Genomic DNA, 25,312 nt, shown 5'->3' on the forward strand with positions numbered 1-25,312 from the left:
CTGAAGAAAAAAAAAATGTTAAAGAAAATGTTGTAAAAACTATCAAGAACTTTCCGAAAATTTTTAAATATCTTCTCGTTGTGTTACTTCCTTTATTAAACGTTTATACCAATAATGTCTATATATATATATTTTAAAAAAAATGAATATCCGGTTTGTATTCATTAAGATTTTTAACCAGTCATCTCGCTTCTCGATTGCTATAGCCGGCCGATTCCGGTTGCGGCTTAAATATCCAATCGCCGATATAGGTCGCAAGTGTAATCTGCGCACGCAACGTATACGTCTCGGATAGCAATATCCCGCATACCGGATACCCCGGGGGACAGTCACGAATTAATTAATCGCCAAATAGGCGTTAGCGCGAACCGTAATAATGGCGCTCTGCCGGCGACGATTAAGGCCGACCCAGTACACAGCGAAGATATGCAGAGAAAGTCCGGCAGGTCCCATGCCGTGTACGCCTATGTCCGGTCATTGCACCACATAATTCCTTCTACTTTTTTACCTCGCGCTACGACGACCGCTACGAATGTCAGAATGGAATTTCATCGGGACGCTTCCCGCTTGCTATCGCGCTATCGTGTTACGCGTGTTCGTGTTTCGGACATTTGATTTCTCCCCCGTTCTCCCCCGTTCTCCGTTCTCGAAGCGAGTCGAAAGACTCGGAAGGTCTCGTTTTGCGTGAAACGGAATAAAACGGTAAGTAAGGCACGTGTCAAGGGAAGTCACGTGCCGCCATGCGTTGACATAAGAGTCGCGTTTCCAGAAATCGCACTTTTTTATCGATGCAAATTTTTCAGCGAAATCATTCGCAATCAGCAAGAAGCTGGAAGGACGGATTTATGCGATCGTGTCCTCTCAAGTTTCGAAATGAATAATCAAACAGCTCGAATAACCAACAGCCTAAATTTCTATTGAATCGCATTTCTTCTTAAAGAGACCGTAAACAAAATTATAAATAAAGCATTTCTCTGCTGAATCAAGATTTTCTAAGATTTTCAAATAACAAAAAAGAAACAAATAACAAAATTGTACCTACCTCTCAATCAATTTCAAGCGACAGAAATATTTCTTTTATCTTTTAGATAAGATTTTTTTTAGTTATTATTAAAAGAAATTTAACTAGCATTTAATTAGCATTTAACTGGCTTTCATGCTCGTCATTTATAATTTCAGTTCAAATTAATAAAAAAATTCGCAATTGACTTCAAAGTTCAATTTATGCTTTGAAAAAAATGTCTGGCTAAAAGGAGACCTCGCGAGAAGCTGATTTAACACTGAAATGACAGGAAGAGTGAGATTCACGAATAATGAATTCCAATACAGAATTAATAGTGATTTTTCTTGCTTGTTGATGCATTAGACGTAAGAAGCATTGCGCGCTTCCGGTTGATCATTTACGCGTCAAGGTTACACGGCTGAGAGTGTGACGCGCCTGTATCTAACGTTCTTAATTGCTGCTTATCTAGACCTTATGAGGTCTAATCATCAATGATACATCGATGATATATCAGGATAAATACTGACTCAATTTTTTTCATTGACGATCTTATCGAAACGACGGCGAAACGTTGGCGAGTCTGTCGAGTTAGTTACTGATAAAATATCGATATCTTACCTTCGTGAATAATACGACTCGCAATTTGCATAGATATTCACGAACAAGTAAACTTTAGAATAAATTCGACGATCTGACTCTCGGAGCGATTATTTCAATGATAGACCCGGAAAATTTATAACTCAATCAATTATTGTGCAACCTTGTTACGATAAATGAAGAAAGGATTTGTTCATGGACATATTATTTATCATAAAATAAATAATATATAAATAATATATTTATCATAAAATAAAAAAATCAACTCAGTTTAACATATGTAATTGCTTGAGGAATCATGTTTACATATATACACGTTTGTAGTTTGATTGATTAATGTGCAATAATTGCCTTTAGCAATAATGCAACATGCACGCGAATTGATTATTTTAAATGTATATACTTATCCTCTCTATCAATTTAATAATTAATTCGAGCGTATATATCTAAACTCGTTTCTAATATATACACAACAAAGATTAATGCTTTGAATTGCAATTTTCATAATTTTGCATATCAAACTATAAGATTTTTTTATAAAAAAAAATTTTTTTTTTAATTAATATGCTGTCTAAATATAACAATTTTTCTAGAAAAACTTATGTGATTTCGTTGTAAAGCCACTAATTCAATATTTAAAAATAGTAATAAAAAATATTAATTTTAATTTAAAAGATCAATTTCGAAAATATCGGAATATAAATTTTCGGAATACACCCAATAAAAGATTAACATATTTTTTTCTTCTCTTTTTTACCTGTAAAATTATTATCTTTATAGCATATATTTTGATAGATTCAAATTATTACTCGAATTCCACTTATTCTTGGCCCATCCAGTCAAGCTGATTTTAATTTAAAAAATCAATTTTGAAAATATAAGATAATGTAAACTTTAAAATACATTCAGTAAAAAAATAACATATATTTCTCTTTTTTTTATTTGTGAAATTATCACATTTATAATACGATACTTTGGCAGTATTATTATTCGAATTCCACTCACCCTTGGCCCATCCGGTTAGAACGTTTCCGAGATATGCGACCTTGTAAGAGGGATCGTACTCGGTTATCGATGCGTTGCCTCGGTGCCTCCTCCAGAGCCGGCCCAATCCTCTCTTCAGGGATCTCAACGTCCTCTGGCCAAACTCCTTGCTCGCGCCAGATGGTTGCACCGTGCCGTCATTCTCGTCGATGGGATCCGCGACGACATCACCCATCGTCTTCATATTCGCGCTGGTCCTACTCGCGGGGAACTTCTTGTTGATTTTTCACACTCGTTCGAATTCACGTAGAAAAATCCGCACCTCTTGCTCGAGGTCACTGCGCTACATCGTGCCGTCACTTCGTTACATTTAGCGTTTTCGTTTGGAGGAACGAGGTAGAAATCGTTAATCGGAGATCGACTTCTTCCTACTACGGTCGAATAAAGGAGAGCCGTGTCCCGAGATCGCGGTCGGCGTTGGCGATCGAGGGAGATTGCGAAACTCGAATAAATCGTCGGCGCTAAGCGGCCGCTACGTAAGCGACTGTCGATCGCTCAGGAGCTGTCATTCGCCGCCTCCAAGGCCGTTTCTCTTCTCGATCGTTATTTGCACGCGCGCGGAAAGATCGCGGCTTCGTTCTCTCGTGCGACCCCACGTGTCATCTCCTTTTCTTCCGCCACTGCGCGTTCCTCCTGCCCGCCGGCCAGGTTCACGATACGTCTCTGAAACAAAATGATCGTTGACGTCGATTTTCAAGCAGCCAACCGACTTTTTATTAAAAAAAAAAAAAAAAAGGAAAAAAAAAGAAAAGAAAAAAAAAGAAAAACGAAAATGCTTCGATTTACATCGATAAAACGCGACGATAATATTTTTTTGGATACAGCGGATTCGATCGAAACACGCAAAATAAATTATAAAAAGAATACAAGTTTATTAGACCGGCTCCAATTCGCACTGATTCAAAGACGAAGGATTTTTTTTTAATACAATATCGGATGTTGATAAGAAGTTCGATTTTCGAGAAAGTTTTTGAGTGATTATTATTCAAACAGATATTAGAAACTTTCTCTGATGCGTTTCTCTCAACGTTTCCCAACGATTAGAAAAGAAAAACAAAGAGACAGAAAGATAAACGTTAACGTGTAACGTAAATACATTAGTATATGTCGATGCAAAAATAATTAAAATAATCAAAACTTAATTACTCTTTTGTAAATAAACCAACGTATTAGAAATTGATGTTAAAATCATCGTAGTTTATGACCTTTCACGATTTTCTTTTAGCATTTCTAGAATCTGAAGGAAACAGCAAGAAAGCTGCGATCAAAGTAGAAAGTAATAGAAATACACAGATGAGAGAAAGTAAAGAATTGATAACAAATACACCATCTCAAATATCAAATCGCACGGAGACTTTCATCGTCCTCGTAAAAATAAGATATTACAGATGCTGGATAGCTTGTCTCCCTTCCATAGAACTCCGGGAAGAACTTGAAATTATTAGCTAATTATCAATAAGATGTTGCTTTGATCGATATTAAATCAGTTTTTTCCTCCGACCTGCCTCGTGCAACGTTCAAGCACGTCATCAACGACATCAACAAGAACGAGACCCGGTCTTTCGATATTATCTTGGATACTGCGTCGACATGAAAAATTAATTTTTGCAAAACTTAACGAGCTCGTGTATATAACGTGCATCGATAAGAATTTAAATGAGAATGAGAGATTGGACGAACTCCGAATGCGGTTTGGTGGATTTTTAGTACAAGGCTGTTGTTGTACAATACGCTCGTTTTAAGACTGCGCTGTACGAGTGAGCGTAAGTATGCGTTCGCCCAGTCAATTTATCTCACCGGAAATTACGATTTTCACCGGAAATCTTGTGGTCGGACTGGTACGAGATTTCTCAATCTTCCATTCAAAATCCATGTTTAATGGATCCTCGTGCGCGTTGCAGTGAATACTCATGTTCAATTACCATTAGTTACATTCAAAATTAAAATATATTCTCGTATGCATAATAATAATTATATACGGAAAATAATATTCCACTGAATTCTCGTAAATTAAATATTAATTTGATTATTAGAATTAATATTAAAAAGATCTCTATTATAAATTTCAGAGTTTATTGCAGAGAATCATTTCGCGCACTGCTGGAGCGTAGCGCGGTTAGTTGTCTCAACAGTTGCGAAAGAATCCGGGAAAAACATTTCCGGATTCGCATGAAACATTTTTCGTTTCTTGTGATGCGTTTCTCTAGTCCTAAAACTTAGTCCATCATTACTCACTAAATATCTTGTATTATCGCTGCCGCTGCTATGTTGTTTACGAATATTTCTCATAATTGAAACATGTACGGCCAGCGTGGATAATCGTCTTTGTACAATCGACATAGTTATACAGCAGCAGCAAGTGGACTTTTGTTGCTTAGACCTGCGACTTGCTGCATTTCTTTGCATTGCAAAATAATATGGAAGATGAAAATTACGACAGTACTTTCGTAACTTGACTGGCGTAGAAAGCTATGTCTTGGTTATATATAAAATAAATGATTGCAAACATAAGAATTATGTTAAAAGAATCCCATTTAAAAAAAACTATTATTACAAAACAACTATTATTACAAAAATTATTCGTTGAATCTTCATAGGATTATCTCTCAAATTTATTATATATATCAAGGTGTACGAATTCTTGAAATACATTCTACTAATATCGGTTGCTTACGCAATCAGAAATGCGAAGTAAATAAGCAACCGCATCGCATTCGTCTTGTCTGTCGGCAATTTAGTGGTGTTATCACTAACCTTGAATTTTAGCGAGAAAATTAATGGCTTATGCGCATTAAGCCTGACAATAGGCCACATGATTATTTTTCTTCCCAGGCACACAACTTCGCAATTAGGAGATACGAATCCTTAAATACACTTCCGCGAAACAATTTGAGATATTTTCAGATTATGATGTACAGAGATAAATACTACAAATGATTTTTTTCTTTCACGTTAAGCACATGGATATTATCACGCCGCAGGTATTTGATAAGAATGAAAATTATCCATATCTTGAAAATGCACACAAACTTAATATACAAAGAAGCAACATGATTAACTCTCTATAACAATAAAAAAAATGTATTTGAATTGACTCAAACTTTATTTAACGTACTTATGATTGCATAAGTTACATCACAGATATAATTATATAAATGTAGATATAATTTGAATCATTGACAACAAAAAAGAATAAAGAAACGATAACTTATACGTGCATAACTTTATATTTAAAATATGAATGAACGAAACATGTTTTTAAAGTAGAATTATTGTCTTTTAAAATATAGCTTTAAAATCCGGCAGTTTGCGGTGCAGAGAAAGAAATATGTGTTTCGGTTACCGCGTTTTTATGATTAAAAGGTTTTTAGGATTGGCAATTTCGCAAAAATCCACAAGATAAATATATATTCGCGCATAGCATAATGCCTCTTGAGGTTTCCAAGCCCAGGCTTAAAAATAGCCCGCGGATTTGCATCTGCGTTAAGATGCGAACGAGCACGACAGGTATGCCCGGCGGAGAACAAGTGATTTACTGAAAATAAATCGCTAGGGATTTATTGGTCGTCTGTCGTTGTCGTCGCGGTAACTGAAAACATTTATGTGCTTATGATGCGAGGCAGACGGCGCGTAAAACCATCCGTCCAATTCACATTACTCGGAGTCATCATTGTCACCGTGCGCATCAAGCTGCGTTACGTCAGAACTGGCATTGATCGCCACACCTGCGGTGTGTTTTGCGTGAATGAAATTGCGTACGTGTGTCCCGGTGTGCGATGCACGATTCTATAATCTGTTGAGTAAAAAGCGACAAGACACCAATAATTGTTGACCGGTCTTGCCTCCTCGCGCGATCCTTGGCTTGTCCGCGAACGAAGACGTTTAATTAACCCGGACGATATTCTAACCCCAATGTCCCTGTGCATTAATTCACAGCAACGCAAGCAACTTGGGATCGTTTTGGTCAAGGTGCGTTACAAAATGCGATGTTACACATGAAAGCCATAATGAGTTCAAATTGAAATATTATATAGTTTTATATTATATATTTCACCATCACCGTGTTTATCTTATAACTACCGCTTTGTCAAATTTATTTCTTCTCTAATTTTTTTTATTATTGTAAAAAGAAAAGGCAAGTATTTATATATTACGATTAGTCCAGTCATACGTATTATACATAGCTCTATCATTTTTAAGAAGATAAAATATTCAACAATTTTTATATTATTTTATAATAATTTTAATTACCAATTTTACTAGCTCAATTATTTTGCTAATTATTAATAATTAAAATTGTTCATAATATAATAATGAATAAAAAGAGAAACTTCTTTGTTCAATTTGATTTATAGAATTTCTAGGATCGGTATATATGTGGATTTGTGGTAAAATCGAATTGACTAATCTTCTGCTTTATGTAACTAACAAGAAACTTGTTATTTCTTCTCGGAACATTAACGGGAATAAAGTAAGGAAAAAATTAATCAGTGCAGTTAAACATGTTCAAACCCAATCATACGTTCGCGAGCTTATTGCTTATTCAAATAATAAAATTTGCCGACTCAATACACGCGTGTAGTAGATCAGTCGGACTGCGATGAAAATGACAGATTCGTCAGATGCTTGATCGCAGAACTGCTAAATCGCGGAAAGAGGAATCTGTTTGACAAACACATGGTACGATTATCACGAGTGATTATGCGTGATTATCATACGTTCATATGTCACGCGGCTTTAACTATACTCAATCATAAAGCCGCCGATATACGATAAAAAGGTCTTCTGGGATAATTTAGAAATTTATGTATTTAACACGGAATATATAAGACGCTCGAAATTTATCGCGCGACATTTTTGGATTTTTTACAAAGTATGCTCTATGTAGCACGAGCTTAATTAGAGATTCTATAATTTGTTGCAATATCGTAATTATCAATATTAAGCATCTTGATACTGCAGCATAAATATAAGTTTATAAAATTGATTGACATCATGTGTACGTATAAGGAGGAGGAAAAAAAAAGCGAATAATCGTGTTAAGATTACTAGGAGGAAATATAATTACAAATTATCAATATGTAAGGAGAAACTAATGATTAAACATCTTATTAACATGCGGATGATTCATTTTTTTCTCGTTTCCTTAACATCGTCGTTATTGATAAAGTTTCCTCCTAAGATCGTACAGAGTTCATAGATCGAGTATCTATCGATTCATACTAGCCTCAAATTTTTCAATAAATTTTCAGAAGTGTGATTTGCGCATAAATCCTCGAAATCGTAAAATCTTGTCGAAACGTAATCTTGATAATTTTTTATGAAAAGTTTCAAAACGGATTCGCAAATTCAGGTGACCTCGAACGTGCATGGAATCCAGAAACATACTTGATACTTGACATTGTGAGAAATATGTCAGAAAGACAATGTTGGCAGAAAGCCATTATGGAAGAATTATGCTATTATAATGAACTAGGTGACAAATGAGATGAAATTATTCGTGAGGCAAAATAAAAACCTAATTTATTATTCTTAAATTTAGCCTTTTTAGAAACACTGGTATTACGTTGACATATTTATATGGAAAATATGAAAAAATTAAATCAATTTCACAATTCCTCTTTATTAATATAATTTTTTTTTCTTCTATTAAACTTTAATAATGCTTTCGTAAGTATGTGCGTGTATATTTATTATTCAATACATATAATTAATTAATAATCTCTTTCTCGTTTATAATACATATATCCAACGACAGAATGTTAGGGATTTTAATTGATCGATTAAATTATATTAAGATTTAGAAAATCAACACGATAACAAAGAATGTCAAATTCTGTGCTTGATTAATCTTATCGATGACTTCATTTATTATCGTTCGATAATTTCCTCTAATAAGACTTCCGTATATACATATACATATAATTGTGTCATCATGGCACTCATCATTCCGAAGTATTATCATCATCATCGCTTATGAATATGTCCTGTTCAATTAAAAGCAATTTATATATACGTAGGCATTATCAACGATGAAGAGAAGTTAAGTGACTTATGCATCGAGGATTTAAGTATCGTGCAATTTCTTGAAATTAGCTATCTACAAAGTAATTTTAAAAGAAAATGTCCTGGACACGAAGTTGATCCTGGACATGTCATCATTACCAGAATCACAAAATTTCTGATTTTATGTCTTAAGCATCTTATTGTGCGCATTCAAGAGAAACTTTAGTTTAAGTAGTTTTTTTTTATAAAGAAATCTGTATATTTTTCAGTGTAAATTACAATAAATATATTCTTAACGTGAATAATGGCTCCTTTATTTTCCGATAATTGAATAAGAATAAACCGTGTAATACTCGATTCTTCTTCAATTCGTTATGCTATGAATCAGCGTCTAGTTCTACTGGGATTACCGCACGGGCTGTCAGTTTTTTTCGCGTCTTTCATCGCACGTCACGTATAATAAATCCGACGAAATCCCACGATCGTCCGGGATCTAGTATACTCCGCTCTCGCGAAAGTGGCTCGCGGGCGAATAAAACGAAAAAGAGAAAGAGAGATATGAGAAAGACGAAGGAAATGGAGCATGGTCCTTACAGCACCACCTTATCGTCCCACGATTGTATGCTAAGGCGATACATTCGCGGCATGTATTGGCTCGTACATATACACATCCCACACTCGCGGGAAACTGATTTCTAAATGGTTGTCTGTGCCGTAGGATCGTAGGATCGCAGGCGCGCGCGCGCGCGCGCGCGCGCACGCGCGTGTTGCGAAGTATGACTTACGATTGCGAAATTAACGCGAGTCGATGGCTCGGCAGTCACGGCTTTTCCGACTGAAGGTGAGAGGCTGCTGGATGCGCATCTTCTTCGGATAAGTCGATACTGTGTACGAGAGAGATCACAATACTCGGATACTGCGCGGATACTTTCTCATACTCGCGAGTCAGAAAATTACGCAGAGTACTAGTTATCAATATCCATTAGGAGAGACAGACTTGTTATTAGATTTTTAAGACTTAATTTAATTATAGAAGATTCTGACATCGTACAAAAAAGCGAAATAAATGAAAAGAGAGTTTTCAAATAAGATTAACTTGACGCAAATGTTTGGTAGTTGTATTATTTTCTATAGTTATAGTTTTGTTATTTTTTTATTTTAAGACACTATTACATATTTTTCCGTGGTACAGCTTGAGCTATACTGAATGTACCACAAACATTTTCAAATTAGTAAACAAAAATTATATATTACTAAAAAATTTGCAAAAGTATTTATTGTCAAAAGCAAAGCGAGATATCGATATCTTGATAATGTCACGAGAAAAGAACAGAGCAAACGGTGCATCGATGATATATAGGTGGATGCAAGAAAAACGCGAGTAGGGATACTCTTGTAACGGGCATTCTCGGACCCGTTGGAAGGCCATTGACTCTGCAAAACTTTCGCCGAACGCTGCAACGCTTTCATATAAGGTAGATATAAAAACATTATCTAGTCATTGCAAAAAGCAATAATACTGTCACGGTTATTGAAATCGATAACTTCACACGATAAATGCACGTAAGTGCACGACTTTCCTTCTTGCAAAGGACGTCACATCTATCGCATCTCGATACAAAGAATACTTTATTAATCATCAAATATCGAGATTTTATTCGCGATTAAATTTAAATTTGTATGCACATTAAACATTAAAATTATATCTCGTATAGACACATCTATATAACGACACGCATAAAACAAACTGCGCATTTCTTTAAATTGATATTAATCTTTAAAAGAAAATCTATATTTAAAATTTTACAATTTTTTCTTTCCTTGACTACAATTTATCATAATTCGTTGTACCCTTGTCTTAAAATATGATGATATTGTTCAACGTTACTACAGTGGCTTCCCTATCTTTAACGCTTTAAAGTTTAACGCAGATGCGTTAATACCTTAACTTTACTAATTGTGTGTAATATCATAAAAATGATTTAATTACGTATTAAAATTCATTATAAATATCGTACGCCTACATTCGTCGAACATTAGAATGTTGCACCTACGTGCATCATCACTTCACTTCGGCCGATTTTAGTTCCGGCATTTAGGGTCTACGCGCCATATGCGAAGTAGCGAAGATGAGGAAGAAGAGAAGAAGCGGATGAAGGAGATTGTAATCACGTACGCGAGATCCGATCCGAGAAATAACTCGCAACTCGGCATCGCGAGGCAACGTCAACCGCGAGGCGCGCCAACTCCTCGGAGCTAAAAGCCAGGTCTTCGTTCCGCTGCTTGCTTCTCGCGGCAGCGGTACAAATCGCGTTGTAAAACCGCGCGGCGCGACGCGGCGCGGTGAATGCGATATTCGCGAAGGCGTTTATGCGGCGTCGACGGATTCCCGGCGGTGGCCACCGGCGCGGCGGCACTTTGCGTCTCTTCCCAAGGAAGGAAGAGAATCGAGGAAACGCGCGCGCGACTGCCTTCGTCACCGCATACCGGGGACTTTCTCACGCGAAGGACATCGTGTTTGCTTTATATAACGAATATCCATCTCCTTTTTTTCTTCCTTTTCTCTTTCTCTCTCTCTCTCTCTCTCTCTCTCTCTCTCTCGACGGCGGCGGATCCTAATTGCGATCTCTTACGAGCACAACACCGCCCACGACAGTAACCGCAGTCATTTAAATTTGTGTCATTATATTCCGCGTGCGCGAGACGGTGCGAAGGAAGCTACCGCCGCGCCGGTGTGGGACGGTGAAAACACACGAGTGCATTCTCGGCGTAAGACTCCATTCCTGAGACGGCCGTAACAATGGCCGACGTATATCTCACGGACAGATATCGCTCAATTAATGGTATGCGAACCCTTCACTTTCAAACTAAGATTACGAGACCTGACGTAAAAGTAATTTGTCATGTTGTTATTATTCCAAGTTACGCCCGCAATTTGTTATCTTGTTATAACTATAACTATACTTCAAATCGCTCTCGTATTGATCGTCGTTATATCCTGAATTATTCCTACACATGATCAATATCGTGCGATATCGTGCGATGCAATTCCGCAATTCTAGCGATCGAATTTTAAACCTGTCGTGTATCTCGTGTCTACCGTAATTTTCTTTCGGTTACTTTCCATAGTCTCTTGCGGCAAAATTTACATTTAATGTTTCCGAGCGAGTCCGCACGCGACCAATCGAACGTGTTTTATTTAACGATGTAATTTATCGCGCAGAAAAATTACTGCTCCAAATAGATGCAGGGGTGTCTTTCATAACCAATGTCGTAAAACATGTGCGGCAGCTTGGAAGAAAGCTGATGTTCTTGGAACAGCAATATCAATCAAGGTTTCCATAGGAAGAGTGCTCCCGATGCGGTAACGTGAATGAATTTGCACTTACAATAGAGTCGCACGTATCAGAAGAATGATGCGCTTCCAGTACATCAGCAATTAATTACCTTTATAATTAAATTTACAATACGTTACGTAAATGCATTACATATACCGCGGTTGATTGGCATGCTACTAATTGTCAGTCGAAATAAAAATCGGCATGTTTCTTGTCTATCATGTTTTACCCTTGACGATAGTCTTATACCGAACGTAACTTGGATGGAAACGTACAACAAAGTTTGCTTTGACATACATTATGTATTTTTTGAAATTAATTTAATGCAAGATTGTTATCGTCAATGTTTGGAAAATTTTTTAAAACAAATTGAAATAATATCAACGATCGTAAAATAAAAAGTCAAAAATAAAAAATATTAATACATAAAAATAAGTATTATATATTATAATAAAAAAGTACTATATAAACATAAGATTAATTTTTTTCACGAGGATATTGATATTTAACGATCGTTTGTTGTTAAATAATGCATAAATTGAAAATAGCTAGTGGGAAAATACGACTACTATTACAAAACCATTATTCTGAAAACATTCCTTTATAAATATTGCACTTACTTGTGAATGTGACTTGTGAATGTGTTTTAAATTAGTCGTTTTTGTTAATCAAATATATATCGCTATCTTTTTCGCTAGCATTTCAAAAAACTGAAATTTACTCGCTTCCAAATAAATTTGTTTTCTCGAACGTTTATCATACAAATGCTAGTGAATATTTCTGATATTCATGCGCAGAAAAAAGAAGAAATAATTACCTCAACGGAATCTTTCAGATTCAAGGATATCCTGTACACGCCAATCCTGTTAATTTACGCAGTAACGATGTAAACATGATCCGATCTCAAAATATCTACGAATGAGATACGAGATAGATGACGTCTGTCTCTTCAACGTTATCGCTTTCAACGGCCTGGATGTACAGTGGATCACACGATCAATACCGATGCGAAGAACCGTATCGCTACAGAGAGAAGACCACAAAAAAATCAGAACCACTTTCTACGTCCCGGTTAGCAATCGCGGTGTATTTCGACGCGTTTGCCACAAGGATCATACCGCGGCTCGACGATCATCGTCCCGCTAACCACGAGGCAGATGGAGACGATCGACCACGCGAAGGAGCTCGGACGAGGAATGCTCGTTCAACGAGCATTAAAATTCAATGTTGTTGTCACCGTCGTATCCACGCAAAATATTCGTCGATTCTGTCGCGCCGATTGATCGTAAAAGTTCGAGCACGAGGATGCGAATGGGAACGTTAAAACGCCAAGACTGCTTTTTAAATCCGAATATCTCCGATCGCTGTCGTAGAGGGTTATGAAGAAATTGCCGTGCATAATTTCAAAGCTCATTAAAGATCTCCGTCTTTCCTCCGATCGCCCTATTTTTCCACGCTTTAACATTCCACGCGAAATTACACGCTCACGCATAGAACGACGACGACGACGACGACGCCGACGACGATGACGATCATCCCGATGATCATAAGCGTTCGTTCGTTCATAGCTAGCTGGATAAACACAATCTTCGATCGCGCGAAAAAACGCAAGCGTCTCCTCGTCACGAAACTCCGCCGGCGGCTCGCGCGGTACCTTCATTCCTCAACTTAGCTTCCTATCCTTGAACCTCCGAGGAAAGATAAAGCAGGTACACGCGTACCCACCACACGCGCATGTACGGCAGACGTACGTATATCGAGAGAAAGAGAGAAACCGGGTGTGGCCGGTACATCGGCGACCGGTCGGTCGGCGTCCGACGGGACGGAAAGAGACGGCGAATGTCAAGTGTGTCACGCGAGTGAAACGTTTGCTTGCGTTTGCGGCGCGGTTTATTGCGGCGCGCGATTGTGTGCCAATCCAACTGTGCGCGCGAGTGGAGGCTTCGGAAGCGATTATGTGTACAGGGACTCTGCCGACTTGCTGCCGCTGGATTGCCGTCTGCTGCAAAGCCTGTCGCGGCGTCCGTTGCCGCATGCAACGCGATGCGTTTTATCAGCGCTAATACGTCGTCCACTCAAAGGCGCGTCACTCGCGCAAGGATCGTTAAGCGATAGATCGACCAAACTTGCATACAGCCGGCCGCAGCGGTAATCAAGCGAGCCCGTCTTCTACGACGATTTTCTAGAGGAAGGTCAGGGAAGGTAATCACGCGGGAATATCCCAAGAATAGACTTAGAGAACGCGGAGTAACTGCGACTTGGAGAAACTTTTACGCACACGCACACGCACGCACAAAGATATAAAGCCGCCTATATAACCACTCGAATAAAGTTATTTCACACGTAATATTAATGTAAGGATGACAACGCCATGCGTTCTGGAAATGGTATTGTGAAATACTCGATAGATGTAAGATGCAGGATCAAAATAACGTGTATTAATTAAATATATGAAATTCATGTTTAACGACGTTACACTCCGATCATCGAAAAACGATCGTCGCAAGAAATCGATCGTTCGAATTCCACAAGAGAAGTAGAAACGATAAACGCGTTGAGGAGAACAGGAAAGCAATTAGATCGCGTCTATTCGTTTCGAATGACCGGTTACGTGGTAAAAAACAAGCGTCCGCAAGAATATTAAACGGAAGTGCAATCGCAAAAAGAATAACGGACAAAGCACGACGACAAGCATTAAAAGGGACTGTAGGTGCTAAACTCGTGACTAAACTCGCTTAATACTTTTCCGGTCGTCCCCTGCACCTGCAGGAAAGCCCATTCGCCCATTTCCTTGCATTCTTCATTTTCGCACCTGACAGGAAGGCAACGGCAACCCATTAGCATCCATCTATCTCATTGTAAAAGTCCCACCTTGGTACAACTCTTAAATCTGTCATAATACAACAATTCGAGAATCTATAATTTTCCCAGTTCTATCAATGTAGATAAACTTTAATCTCTCAGTTTTTATCTTTCTTAAATAAAGTAAGTTAAGTTTTAAAGAACTTACGATAAAGGTAGAGTATAAATTAAATCGAGATACACCGATGTTGATTTACACCGATAGAAATAATCATACCTAAAAGTTGAAATGTATTTTGCAATAGAAAATGACATCGAGCACGAGATTCGCGGTGTTCACCACTTTGTTGTCGAATACCACACAGCTTCTTCTCTACAAAGAGAAATATTCTCCGTCTCTAAGAAATGAATCCGCGAAGACGGGAGATCCCTACTCTGCGGATCTCTCGTTTCGAAATAATAGTCCATAACTGAGTAATCATACATTTCATAAAATAAGCGCGCGCGGGGGCAGGGGACGTTCGGTACGTTCAACACCGGTACAGGTTGGAATAAACCGAAGGGCGCAACGTCATGCAAGCATGCTCCGCATGGATCGCCACATCGCGCGATCGGAAAAATCCATAATTCGATGTTCCGTTGCGCCGCCATTTCGGATTACGTACTTCTTCCTCGCATGCGATTTCAAGCTACCTGAATTTTGTCTTTGCTTGCAGGAATATTTTCATACGCGTATTGAAATCTTCGTATCTCTCGAAATCAATTCTGCGACGCGACAAACAACAGTCTTTCTGACTGTTCATTATCTTCCTGACGCGGTATCGCCATGGATATATAATTCTTACCGTCAAACAAATGTCAACGTATTTCGCACCGTCTTTAAAGAGTTAATAAAGAGTTAAATTATATACATTTCATTAACGCCGCGACTAAATATACCGATTATCGAAGCTGGTTACGACAAAGAAATGTAATTAACCATTAACGAGGTTATTCATGTTTTTATGATGATTCCGAACATCGGTTTTATTCCATAGTCGAGAAATGATGGTACATTAATGACCCAAGGATTTAATTTGTTTTGCTGCTATATCCTATAGATAATAATCCGCTTTTCTGAGAAATAAATTATGATTTAAAATATACAATCACGCATCAAAGTATATTAAGATTTTGATTAAAAACTTGCATTTTCCGACAATATTCATTGAATTATGCCGTATAGTTATAAGCTGTATGCTTTTTGATGAAATGCAGATATTTGAAGCTTTTTGATAATAATAATAATAAAAAAAAAATCATTATGTAATAATTTAACATTTTAGTTATATAATCGTATAAACTTATAAAAATAGAAATTTGAAGTTAAAAATATATAAAGATTTTTATATTATATTTCTTTGCATTCTTATGAAGCTTGATTCATTAAAATATTTAAATATTCATGACACGATTGTCCGAACTCAGTGTCCCGATTCAACAAATTTATATCTAAAAAGAATACGATACACCTGTATACATTCATGACATTCAGTGAATCAGACTTCTCTGTAACAAGCTGAACGAGCGAAGGAATTAAAATTTACACGTCATCCTCATAACGAAGTTACACGTGTAAGAGTCAACGGTAAAGCTGTATTTTGACCGTATTAAACGGGTAAACGGGTGCGGCTCGCACGGGAACGAAACTGTTACGAATTGACGCGAGAGTCTAACGAGACTTTCACATCGATATATTCCGGTGGAGGCCGAGGCCTGCGGCCTTTTCCTTCGATACCGTCGGAATTTTTGCATCTTTCGGATTTCGCATTGCGCGGGAGAGAAGGAGAGAAGTAGCGGGAACGCGCAAACGTGTGCGTTGCGTAAAGTCGCGCAACGGCGATGTCGGTCTACCGTAAACTTGACTTTACGAGCGGTACGTGGCTTGAGATGCTCGGGGAGAGCTGACTGAAGGCGGTTCGCTTTTTCGCGGTTACCTCTGCATTTTGTCTCGTCTCGTCGACGTAACGGTCCATCGCTATCGTTGCGTTGCCGTCGTTTCGCAGTGCCACTCACGCACGATCTCTCGCGAGTCGTTGCAGCTTGCCGCCGCCGCCGCCGCCGTGCCAGCGGAACCGAAAAGTCAGTCTAAGATATTCTGTAATACCAGAGGTTTCTCGTTTTTCATAACGAAAAAAAAAATCATCGATTCGCGTAACGAAGAGAAACGTAAATAAGTGCACCACTAGCACTTGCGTCACGATTAAGAAAAGCATCGCTGCATTTTGTACGATAATAAAACAATTACGCTTATTAAATGTGTATGTTGGGTAAGAATATTACGAATTTAACATTTCAAAAGCCAATTTTCAGCAAAAACTTTCAATTGGTTGATTTTGATCGAAATAAAAATGTATTATAAGCGCGTATGATAACGTATACTGATAAAAATAAATTTCTTTTCACCACATGGACATTTCAACATATGCTCCAGTTTAATAAACGTATCTTTATATCTCACAACATCTTGGAAATTATTTTGTCAAAGTCCTGATAGAATACTTCTTTTATGATCGTCCATTCCTGAGTTTCGAAAGCCAATCGTGCGTGGCTAGCTTTCTCGCTTCGGTATTTCACGACATACGCGCATCTCGACTACGCGTCGTTTGTATGCGGAAGTGCACAAAGCGCACCGGTGTATCCTGAAATTCCGCGAATCTCTCGTCCCTCGCCGGAAACGCGTCCCGATTCTTTCCTCTTTTTTTCTTCTTCCGAAAGACGCAGCGAATTCCATGCAAATTTCGCGCAGCGTCGTCCACATAATGCCACGCGCCGATTGTTCGCTTTCGCGATTAATTACTACGTTCGCGCGCAACTGTGACGTAATCCACGAATCATCTAGATGGAACTTCCGGAATGCGGCAGATTATTCCGCGAGCGTACTTCCGTATACGTTCCGCGTAACGGAGCGTTGCGAGCCGTTCGTCCACGATTCGCCGATGTAATCGAAAAGGAGCTCTAGTTACGCGAACAGTTTTAGGCGCGATTGCGCGAAAAGAGGTCATTAAAATTATATTATTCTGCAAGAAATTTCGACATCTCTCTCTGTATGTCAGTATAGTCGGTACGTTTCTTCAACGTTTCTACGTCGTTTTCCTTTTGTGTACAATAACTTTTCGAAACGATTTAAAATTTATTACCTTTTTTTATGACTATTTTTCTATTTTTAGTTTCGCAATTATTAATGGTTAAAACCGGAAACCTATTAAACTTAATACTAATTAAACATCATGAAACCTGTTTATTTAAATTCGAAATATGTATACTTAACGAAATATGTATGTACTTAAAACAGGCAACAGGTAATTTCTTTTAAAATCTTTTTCCAACTCAGAGAAACTGACTTCACCAAAGAAGCTAACGTTAAAATTCATAATCATTGATTTCACGGCGTGTAAGACGGAGACTAGATTTACACTTTTATGCGATAAAAAAAAAACCTCTGATACGATCCCGAGGAAGTTGAGCTATGTAAATCAACCTTGACATTCGGCTTTAGATTACCTTGCCTATTTTATTACGACAGGTAGAAATAATACAGATATAAAACTCGCGTCGCTTATGTCTACAGGCCATAACGGCACCTAACGACGGCTCGATTCGACGGCTAATCGGCAGTCCGACAATAAGAACAGTGACGATTGGCATCTAATTAGATGAACGTGAAATTCATATGGCTGCTTGTGCCTGTAGTATTATCCCGATCGAGACATTACACCGCACCTTATTAAGTTGCCACTAATTCGACGGCAGAACTCGGCGCATTTCGTTGCGGTTTTGCCGATTATCTCTCCCGGTAGTAATTTCGAAAAGTGTCTGATTCGCGCGACTTGTCCAAAGTGGCAGTTGTTAATCGCGCGTCTTTCCCGCGATCCCTAATTTTCTCGTTAACGTAGACTGCAACCGACTACATCGCGTCATTACTGCTCTTCTGCGCTCTCGTAGAGAGATTTAGAATATCGCCAAGCTCGCAAAAAAAAAAAAAATCGCAGATATGAAGTTTAACACTTTCTCGTTGTACGCTCGTTATATGTTATACGCGTATTATTGCATCGCGGCAATGAAACGCTCTTACTTTGCACAGACTAGCATGTCGAGAACCGATCGTAGTCATTGATAACATCATCAATAACATCTGAGATGACTACATTTTAAAATTGCAAACATATGGTGAACATATTACGGCCACGTGCGAGATATAAAGAGCTTTAACGGCGCTAGACTAAAGTGCTAATCAAACAATATTTTATGACGTGACGTATGTTTTTGAATAGATAGACTAATTGCCAACTTGTTTGGCATATTTAATATGCAACAAATAGATTCCACTTCTTAATCTTTGTACAGGATGTAGGATACTGCAATCGTTATTTACTTTTACTATTTATTTAGGATTTATGCAAGAGAGTATGACACTGTGCAAAGTCGAAGCGACAAAAATGCCCAATCTCTCGTGTTGTATCTAATAATAGTCGTATCTCTGAAGGCAATGAAATTAGATAGCAAGGTTACCGGTACTCGACCAAAAAACAGTTTCTTTAATCCTCTTCTTCTAATGTGTTTGAGGACTGGATAATCCTCAGCAATTAACCATAATTCATCAAGATATTAGCCATAATTCATCAAGAAAAAAAGAATAAAATTAAAACGGATTTACCGTTTTAACTATCGCTTCGAAAATTTATTTCTTATAATTTAAGAAATAGAAATAGAATATATAGTATATTTTACACTTCTGAAAATAAAGTTAAATAAATATTTTAATTTTATAAATGTAAGAAATTTGTAAATGTAAGAAAAATATTTATCTCTATTCTAAAAATAGAAAATAGAAATTTTAGAAAAATTAATTAAGTTTAATTAGCTATTTCACCTGATTATCACATTCCATTAAAAATTCGGTAGTTATTTTAGTCACAGTAAATATTCTATTTAGTCGTAGATATATATTTATATGAAAAATTGGCAAATTAAAATAAATAAATTGATTTTGGAAATCTAAAATTGTTTTTCTTCGGCATTTTCTTCCCTTTTGAACGCTTCGAAGAAAAAGATATATTTGTAACGTTAATGCCACAAAGGTCTGCGAAGAGTTAAGATTACGTTCTCGGCAAGTTCGTCTGGACATAATCTTCAGCAAGAAAGGGACAATAAAGCATTGCGATACGCTACGATTACACTTATTCAACCGCGCATGCGGATTTTAACGGATTACATAACAGCTTTTCGAACGATATTTGTGTCGACGTTGCACCAATTACCAATCACCAATTGAATATATCATCATGAATCATCATAGGACGCGAATATTTTATGATCAATAGCATCCTTATTACGAGTTACCTCGTAAAATTGTTATATTGGGTGTAACGATGTCATATTACGTAATGTAAAGGAGATACGGGGCTGCGCGAGATGGAATTGATAATTTCAGGACCGAGATATCACGCGCGATTTACCGAGCAATTGCTTGGTAGATTAAGAGAGGGTCGGCATTCGACCTTATTTTTAGTTTGTACTGGAAGTCTCGACATACGTGAGGGTAAATATCAAGAGCTACTAAAAAAGCGCCATTTGTTTCAACATCGAGAAACGGTGTTCGGATTGTAAGCGCGATATAATAAACAGAAACATAATAATAAATCTTATTAAGTTTCGTACTAAATCTGAAGTGAGCTGGCACTTTAACAGAATTTTTAATTTAATTAGCACGCAAGATGATGCCTGACCTTAAAATAATACATTTAATCGTTACAACTCATAATCTAGAAATTGTAATTAAAACCGCTGGCATATTTTTTGTAACTGTATTTTTTGTTGCTATATTTTTTTGGCCACCGAATTTCTCTCTTTCCGTTCACTATTTATTTTGTATGTACACGATAAATAGACAAAATTCAGAATTTTTTGCGCGGTACCGATCTATCGAACACCAAAAAAAGAGCCATTTGCTTTCCGTGATTTGTAAATTCGAAAACATAGCGTAGTATTTCTGTGTCAGCTAGAGCCATGGCCAACAATTTTAATGTTAAGACGTTTCATCTACAGAATATTTTTATCTCCACTGACGAACTTTCATTCATGAATTCATTGAGCAAAAACGTTTTGCTTCGAGTCAAGTCTAAGTTTTTTTGCGAGCACGGTGATGTGGGTTTTTCCACAAGTGTTCCGACTTTTATATATAAACGGATTAAGTTTCCGCGTGGGAATGAGATATCGCGCAATCTAATTTCGCTTAATTTTATTTCGCATAGTAATTTAACTTATTCGCTTTAATTATTCTTTAATTATCTAACGAGCTGCACGGTAACGTGAATGTGTGTGTCGAAGTAATCTCGTAAATCATTGTCGCGATCTAAGACCTCCTTGTGATCAGCCAACGCTTCCGTCTCTCTTAATTACTGTCACTTATCATCACCGCTGCCATCCAGATGTGTAAATATTTTCAATTCATTTTTCGAGAATCATCTCGAGCTCTAAAATAACTCAAGCTTTGATTCAGTTTTCAATTTTCCTTGCTCTCTTACACACCGCTTATAGAACTGCGGTCTAAAAAGGGAGACGCGAGAAATGGAGTTAATCAAAGTTAGGTAACTTAAATTGCCGGTGCAGCGCAGCTGCAATCTCGACGTGCACGGATAAGTTTGCCTGCCGAGTGACAGATCGATATGTTAGAGATGTTTTATCTAAAAATCTATAGATCAGACAACACGTTTATTCTGACCACGAGACACACTACGTTAATCGCGTGAAACAACGATATAACAAAATCATAGCACAAAACACGAGTGTCTTCTATTATCGAAATAATGTAAAAAAAAAATCTATTTTTTAATTCGACTTTCAATGAGGGATATTTTACTACTACTTTACGCATTTGTTCTGATAAATCTCCCTCGCAACGTTAATAATATACGGACTCGAAACAAAAATTACAAAAAATGTAAACAGAAATTGGCGACGCTCAGCTCAGTTACAAATGTTTCACGTCGGTGAAGATGCAACGACGCACGGATGGGAAAAATCATTTCTTCTCAACGACGATTCTTTAGATCTACGTGCCTACCTGCGGTCACGACACATCAGGGGTGCGAGTGACTCAGACGAGGGACACGTGGACCGTCTTGCAGATCGGAGAGCTCAGAGCTATTGGCGTTTCCGATGTTAAAGAGACAACACGGACAACACGAGCTCGGCTCCTTCCCTCGTATACGACGGACGAAACTATCGATCCCGCGAGTGGCCGCCTGTACGTTGCACGTTGCGCGACAGCTGAGCACCAACTGACGCGATTACTCGAGACGGCGACGGTCTATAGATGGCGTACACCCGCTCGGTGAGCGGTTGGTCAACAGTTCGGCATTCGCAGGTAGGTAGGTACATATGTGTGTATATGCAAGTAGACACGCGCATGTGTGTGTGTGTGTGTGTGTGTGTGTGTGTGTGTGTGTGTGTGTGTGTGTTCTTTGTGCATGTACGAATGTACAATGGCGCGCGTTAATGGTGTGCACCTGTGCAGATGCATGTGCAATTAAGGTAGGTGCAATTATTCAGAGCCGGGCTAATGGTCATAAATTATTATCAGGGCTTGGATTAAGACGCTGGAATTGCTACGAATGTTTTAATGATGAGTGATAATAATGATAAATAATAAATGATATATATATATGTACAACTTCTGAAATATGACTGCTCACTCAAATTTGGATGGCTTTTTACTTGTGTGGAGTTTCGCGATTTAATTTGATATTTTTATCATCTCTTATCGCGCTTTCTTAATAAGCTGTAGCTTTGTTATTAACACTCGAGCTGAACACCTAATTCGAATTAAAAATGTCATTTTTTGATGAAGAGCATTTAAATTATTCAATATACGAAATGCGAAGTAATTCGTATTACGAGGTAACTCGTAGCGTGTGTATATTGATATATTACAGATTTCGAGTCTGACGGACAAAATATACCAAGTCGCAAATAATTAAGAGCAAATGGAATAAGCACGGCACCACAAAGTACCGGAAGGGGCGGTAGTTTATTTGTAAGAGTGACATTAACGCAACGCACCGTACACCTACGCACAATTCGCATACACACGCAGGGAATAGTGCATGTCACATGTGTATGCCTACGACACGAAGCTGCGGAAGTGTACCCCTGCGACGTCTCGAAGTGAATGAACGAGATGCAATCGCGCGGCCTTACACGCGAATGTTTTGTGTGTCCTTTGTGTCTTAAAATATCCTTGTTTTCCTTCCTATTGTTCAACCGCTCATTCGCGCAGCGAGATGAAACGTACATTCTATGCTACGTAACGTCAGACACTGACGCCATTCGTAATCTATCTCGGTGAGAAATTCAGCATAACCATCGTTTATTTTATTTATATAACTGAATATCACATATTTCGTATTTAATTAAATTAGATTTAATATTTTTATAGATTTAATAAAAATTAGAATCTTCGTTTTTCTCTTACTTACATAAAGGTATAAATTCTTATCGCATTAAATATTAGATACCGTCATACCTGTTAAAGAATATGTTATCCGTATTCGTAGATATTAAATATATGTTTAAAAAATTTTGATTTTGAGAAAGCAATTTTTCTTGCGTCAACGGAAACATAATTTCTCCTAATGCTTGTAAATAATTTAGTACTTAGCATTAACTCTTCAAAGGAAAGTGACCGTTGAGTAACACTTCAAAAGAATTTTCTGAGTAAATTCAAAGCACGAAAAATAACTTTCGTCGCCGTTCGTAATTGGTGAAAGCATAGCGTGTTTACCCACCCGCATCATTGCGTTTAAGTTTACTTCGTTATAATGATCGACGTTGCTAATATTTTCCGTTATTAGCGAAAATTATTGAACTATCAAACGCGTCTTTCTTTTACGGGAACAGAAAAAAAGAAAAAGAATTCTACTTTAGTTAATTATATACAATATACTATCCTATAATTTTTACATAAATCATGTTAATTGTATCTTATTATCGTTTAGAGCTGTTATACAATGCGTTAATAACAAATTCTAAAGATTAAGTAAAATAAAAAAATCTTGATATAAAAATATCAAAGTCATAGTAATTTCCGAAATAATAATCCAATGCTCTAATAATATCACGTAAAGTATGTGTGATATCGGGATATTGCATTTATGGATGCACTTGTTTATAATTTGTTACTGATTTTTATGATTCAGTTGATATTGATATTTATCGCTAATTTGACTTTTGCTTTCTTACACAATATTTCATATATCATAGCAATCAGCTGACATTGACAAGTATATGAAAAAAAAATTAAGAGATCGCCAATACAAAATATTGTTACACAAATATGCAAGTATTAAAAATATATTTAAAAAATTTCTTCCTTTTTACGCGTCAATTTTTAATTAATATTTAATTAATATTTAATTTGATAAACCTAACGCAAATTTCAAATTTTATATAAAAAAATTTTAACAAAAAAAAAAAAGAACAACAATACACACAAACGCATATATAAAACGTATATATAAAACAATTTTCGATATACTTTATAAATGCCAATATCTTTTTATTTCATATGATACAATATACATAAATATTTTGTTCTAATTTCGTTATCCATAAAAGATTCGAACTATAAAAAAAATTTTACATTTAAAAAATATTTTAAAGATATCTTAATTTAATGTTATAATATGAAATTTAATCTTTTTTCTTTTCATTTATATATTACCATTCTAATCAATAAAATATAATTACTTTTGTAAATAGAGAGTAAATATTGAGAAATTGACTAAATAATACTATTAATATTATATCTTCACAGTGTTCTAAATTTCATGAAAAATTTCGTGGATGTATAATAAATTGCATGTATTAGAATTACGTATTCAAACTTATCTGTTCTAGTCCATTCGTGTTGAGACAATGGATCTATGAATCACAATTATTTGTATATTTTTAATCTTTATATTTCTATTCTTTAAAGTATACATATACATCTATATATAATTTAGATATAATGTGATTTCATGGTATAAAATTCTGATATAAATAGATCCACTCTCAATTAAAATAGGATTTATCACTCACCGATACGGTGCGCAGCAGCGGAGTTGTTGATACAATGTTGAGCTGCAATATTCAAATAGATTCGGATTAAAACAACGTTCAAAATAATAACATTTCATAAAATAATTATTTGCAAATTGAATTTTTTATTCATCCTTCAACGAATTATTTATTGAGAATAGAATACTCACACAGCACAAAGCTCAGATGCAACTCCTAAGGAGTTATCGAGCTCTCGAGGAGCAAAATTCTATAAAATAAGATCTCAGAGAGTTGATATTGCTGAACTCTTGGGGAACTTACAAAAATTCGGAGCTGCCCGGGAACTTGTTGTGTTGTGTGGGTTAATATAAAAAAAAATTTTTTCTATATATTACAAACTCTGATTTATTAAATCATATAATAAAATCGTATAATTCGG

General features: G+C 36.8%; 1 protein-coding gene across 6 annotated transcripts in view; it reads right to left on the reverse strand.

The window, feature by feature from the left end:
- Positions 1-25,312, reverse strand: part of LOC105428953 (uncharacterized) — a 49,313-nt gene that overhangs the window by 12,918 nt on the left and 11,083 nt on the right. For 2 of the 6 annotated variants that reach the window (XM_089084670.1, XM_011641575.3), the window contains exons 2-3: positions 24,913-24,954; positions 2,606-3,307 (exon numbers count right to left, since the gene is read on the reverse strand). The exons of 1 other annotated variant lie outside the window; for it this stretch is intronic. In XM_089084670.1, coding sequence (XP_088940796.1) covers positions 2,606-2,828 — 223 coding nt within the window. In that variant the 5' untranslated portion in view covers positions 2,829-3,307; positions 24,913-24,954. Of the gene's footprint in view, positions 1-2,605; positions 3,308-16,766; positions 16,788-21,895; positions 22,090-24,912; positions 24,955-25,312 lie in introns of those variants that run through there. 3 more of the 6 variants (XM_011641573.3, XM_011641576.3, XM_011641574.3) reach the window with 3 other exon arrangements.

Source organism: Pogonomyrmex barbatus, unplaced genomic scaffold, assembly GCF_055798465.1.
Source record: "Pogonomyrmex barbatus isolate J1 unplaced genomic scaffold, ASM5579846v1 scaffold9, whole genome shotgun sequence".
Lineage (NCBI taxonomy): Eukaryota > Metazoa > Arthropoda > Insecta > Hymenoptera > Formicidae > Pogonomyrmex > Pogonomyrmex barbatus.